This window comes from Acyrthosiphon pisum, chromosome X (assembly GCF_005508785.2).
Source record: "Acyrthosiphon pisum isolate AL4f chromosome X, pea_aphid_22Mar2018_4r6ur, whole genome shotgun sequence".
NCBI lineage: Eukaryota > Metazoa > Arthropoda > Insecta > Hemiptera > Aphididae > Acyrthosiphon > Acyrthosiphon pisum.
The window spans coordinates 33,682,594-33,685,476 of NC_042493.1; the positions used below are offsets into that span (position 1 = coordinate 33,682,594).

Sequence of the window (2,883 nt, forward strand, 5' to 3'; positions counted from 1 at the left end):
TAATAAAAAAAAAACTGTGACTAAGGATTATTTAATATTTTTCAAATGTTATTGTAACAATATATTAGGAGCCTTGTATTAAATTTGCAAGTATTTTTACTCAACAAATAAAGCTTTATTGACATTCATAGAAAAAAAAACTAATTAAATTGGAAACTGAAATTGTCCGTAAACAGCTCAAAACAAATCAAAATATTTTGAAAATGTTATCATGTATAGTAAATGGAAATAAAAAAATCCAGTGAAAATTTCATGTATCTACAGTCGTTTTAATGTTACAGCAAAAACCAAAATCAATTTTCTCGAAAACAGATTTTGAGTAAAAATTCCCGTTTTTCCTTAATTTTTCTTTTGTTTTTCACGGCGCACTTGAAAACTATTGGAAAAATTTACTTTTGACCTCCCGAATGCACCAACTAGATTCACTTTACCATCAAACAAGATACTGTTGAAGAAAATCGAAGCAGTTTTACTGCCCCAAACCGTGATGACAGACACCAAAAAAAAAAAAAAAAAACATACATCATTGTAAAATCAATACATATCGTTCCACTCAGAATCTAAAATGTGTTTGTGGATAAAGTGGCTCCTTATTGTTACTTTATACAAATACTTAGAAAAATTAAATACATACGTTAAGTAATTGAAAATAAAATATATACATAGGTACCTATAGGTTATAAAACAAAATCGTAATTAATACGTTTTAGAAAATATAAAATTAAGAAACAGGAACGTAAAATGTTTTCTAAAATAGACAAAATATCCAAAAATATGGATTATCATTTTTAAATTCATCATTCCATAAAATAGGTTTCTAGCTAAATACAGCTTATAAATTGGATTGCTATAAATCTAGATTCAAGAGCATATAGAAAATTATGTGAATAGTAATAATTCATAACTCATGCCTAATAACTTTGATATTTTTAAATACATTTAACAACTACTACTTAGATTTATACATTGTATATAATATTAATGATCGTAAAAATTAAATCTTTAAGTTTAGATAATTCGATATTTATTTAATATTAAATATAAGAACAGGTTGCAAACTGCAAGTGCTTAAGTCTCGGTAATAAATATCTTACAATATTTAATTTAAAATGTTTAAAATATATTTCATGTGAATATAATAATTATGGAGCAGTGGGGAACATTTTTTAATTATAAACTGTAGGAGCTGGTTATTTTGTTGAAATAGGCTCCTAAAATATTCCTCTACGTGCCACTGCAGCAGTAATGTATACGTCCATTCCGTTTAATATTTAAGTCAGTAATAGGTGCAATTAATATTTAGAACATATTATTATGTCTATAGAAACTTAATACTATTTTAGTTAAAAGAATGCAGTGATTACTGATTAGAAATATGTTTAATTTGTATGTTCATATTGGAATTTCATTTTAAATGTATTTTACATTTATAAACAAATAAGAAATGTTATCAATGAGGTATAAATAATCAACTATAGTAATTATAATAGATAGTCAAATAATTTTTATATATAAGAATCTGACTTGATTTTGGATATGAAGGAAACCGCTTTGTTTGTTTATTTATTATTGTTATTATTATTATTATTATTATTATTATTATTATTATTATTATTATTAATTATTTATTTATTTGTTTGCAATTGCATTTTTCCATTTGAAATATATATTATTCATTGAACAAATAATTTATTGTTACATTTTTTTCTACCTTATCTCTATTCTATAATAAAAATAATAAAATTTACCACTCGAGTGGTTGAATTTAAAATGTAAGATATATAATTTTCAGAAATAACAATAACTACAATATGTAATTATATTATATTATTTGTATAGCCAAAAAATAGTCATATATTTTTAAATTAAATTATAAAAAAATAATTTCTTCCGGAGGACGGTCGGGCAGTTAGTATTTTATATAGCGATACATAAATATAATATATATAGCCATATAGGTCGTTGTCATACCTCGAATTAAGATAATATGGATGCTAGTGCTATGCCAATTTAGGGCGTCACTGTCTTCCGCCAAAGTGACCCTCGAACGTTATCATCGAGTCCGTTTTCCACCAAAAATTGCATTCCAGTTTCTATATAAATAATCTAAAATACCTTAGTACCTATTATTACTTTAGAAACTTTTTGAGAACTTCTGAACCCAAAACTCCATCAAATTGTAATATAAGTGCGTAAGAGCTTCAACTCATCTTGTAAATTCTCTAATCTCTCATATCTAGTAATTTAATATTACAAAATATGTACATATTACCCAACGTATATATACATGGGCGTATTATACAAGAGGTGATGTGGAGGGTCAGATCCTCAATAGGCCTTTTTTTTTAAAGTTTTATAAAATAGTGTTCATAGTGTTATCGCATTACAAAGAAACATAAAAAAAAATTAACTACCTACATTATAATCGCTAAATCGCTTAATTTAGGGGCGTTATTTCAACTTTTTGAAAGGTATTCTAACAACTAGGTAGGTAGGCCAAAAAAATTTGAATAGACAGATAATATAATATTGTGCTATAGTTATTAGAAAAAAAATTGTCTTTGCTATAGGTACGTTTGAAAATTAGGATCTTTATAACATTTTACATGTTACATGTTATGTAATATTTTCTTTCTGTATTATACAGCCATATATCAGAAAGCTGAAGCACTGTACCATCTCGGGGATTTCGAACACAGTCTCGTGTTTTACCATAGAGGACTCCACGTTCGACCGGAACTCGAACAATTCAGGCTGGGCGTGCAAAAAGCCAGAGAGGCCATCGAGAATGCCATTGGTAAGGCCAATGACCGTCCAGTTATACTCATTTTAAAATTGTAAATTATTTGTAATCTTAAGAGGACGCCACACCCCCATGTGTTG

General features: G+C 26.8%; 1 protein-coding gene across 1 annotated transcript in view; it reads left to right on the plus strand.

Moving 5' to 3' along the window:
* The window catches only part of LOC100573539 (keratin, type I cytoskeletal 9), a 16,965-nt gene that overhangs the window by 11,228 nt on the left and 2,854 nt on the right, over positions 1-2,883 (plus strand). The window contains exon 3 of the mRNA XM_003244697.4: positions 2,648-2,797. Coding sequence (XP_003244745.1) covers positions 2,648-2,797 — 150 coding nt within the window. The remainder of the gene's footprint in view (positions 1-2,647; positions 2,798-2,883) is intronic.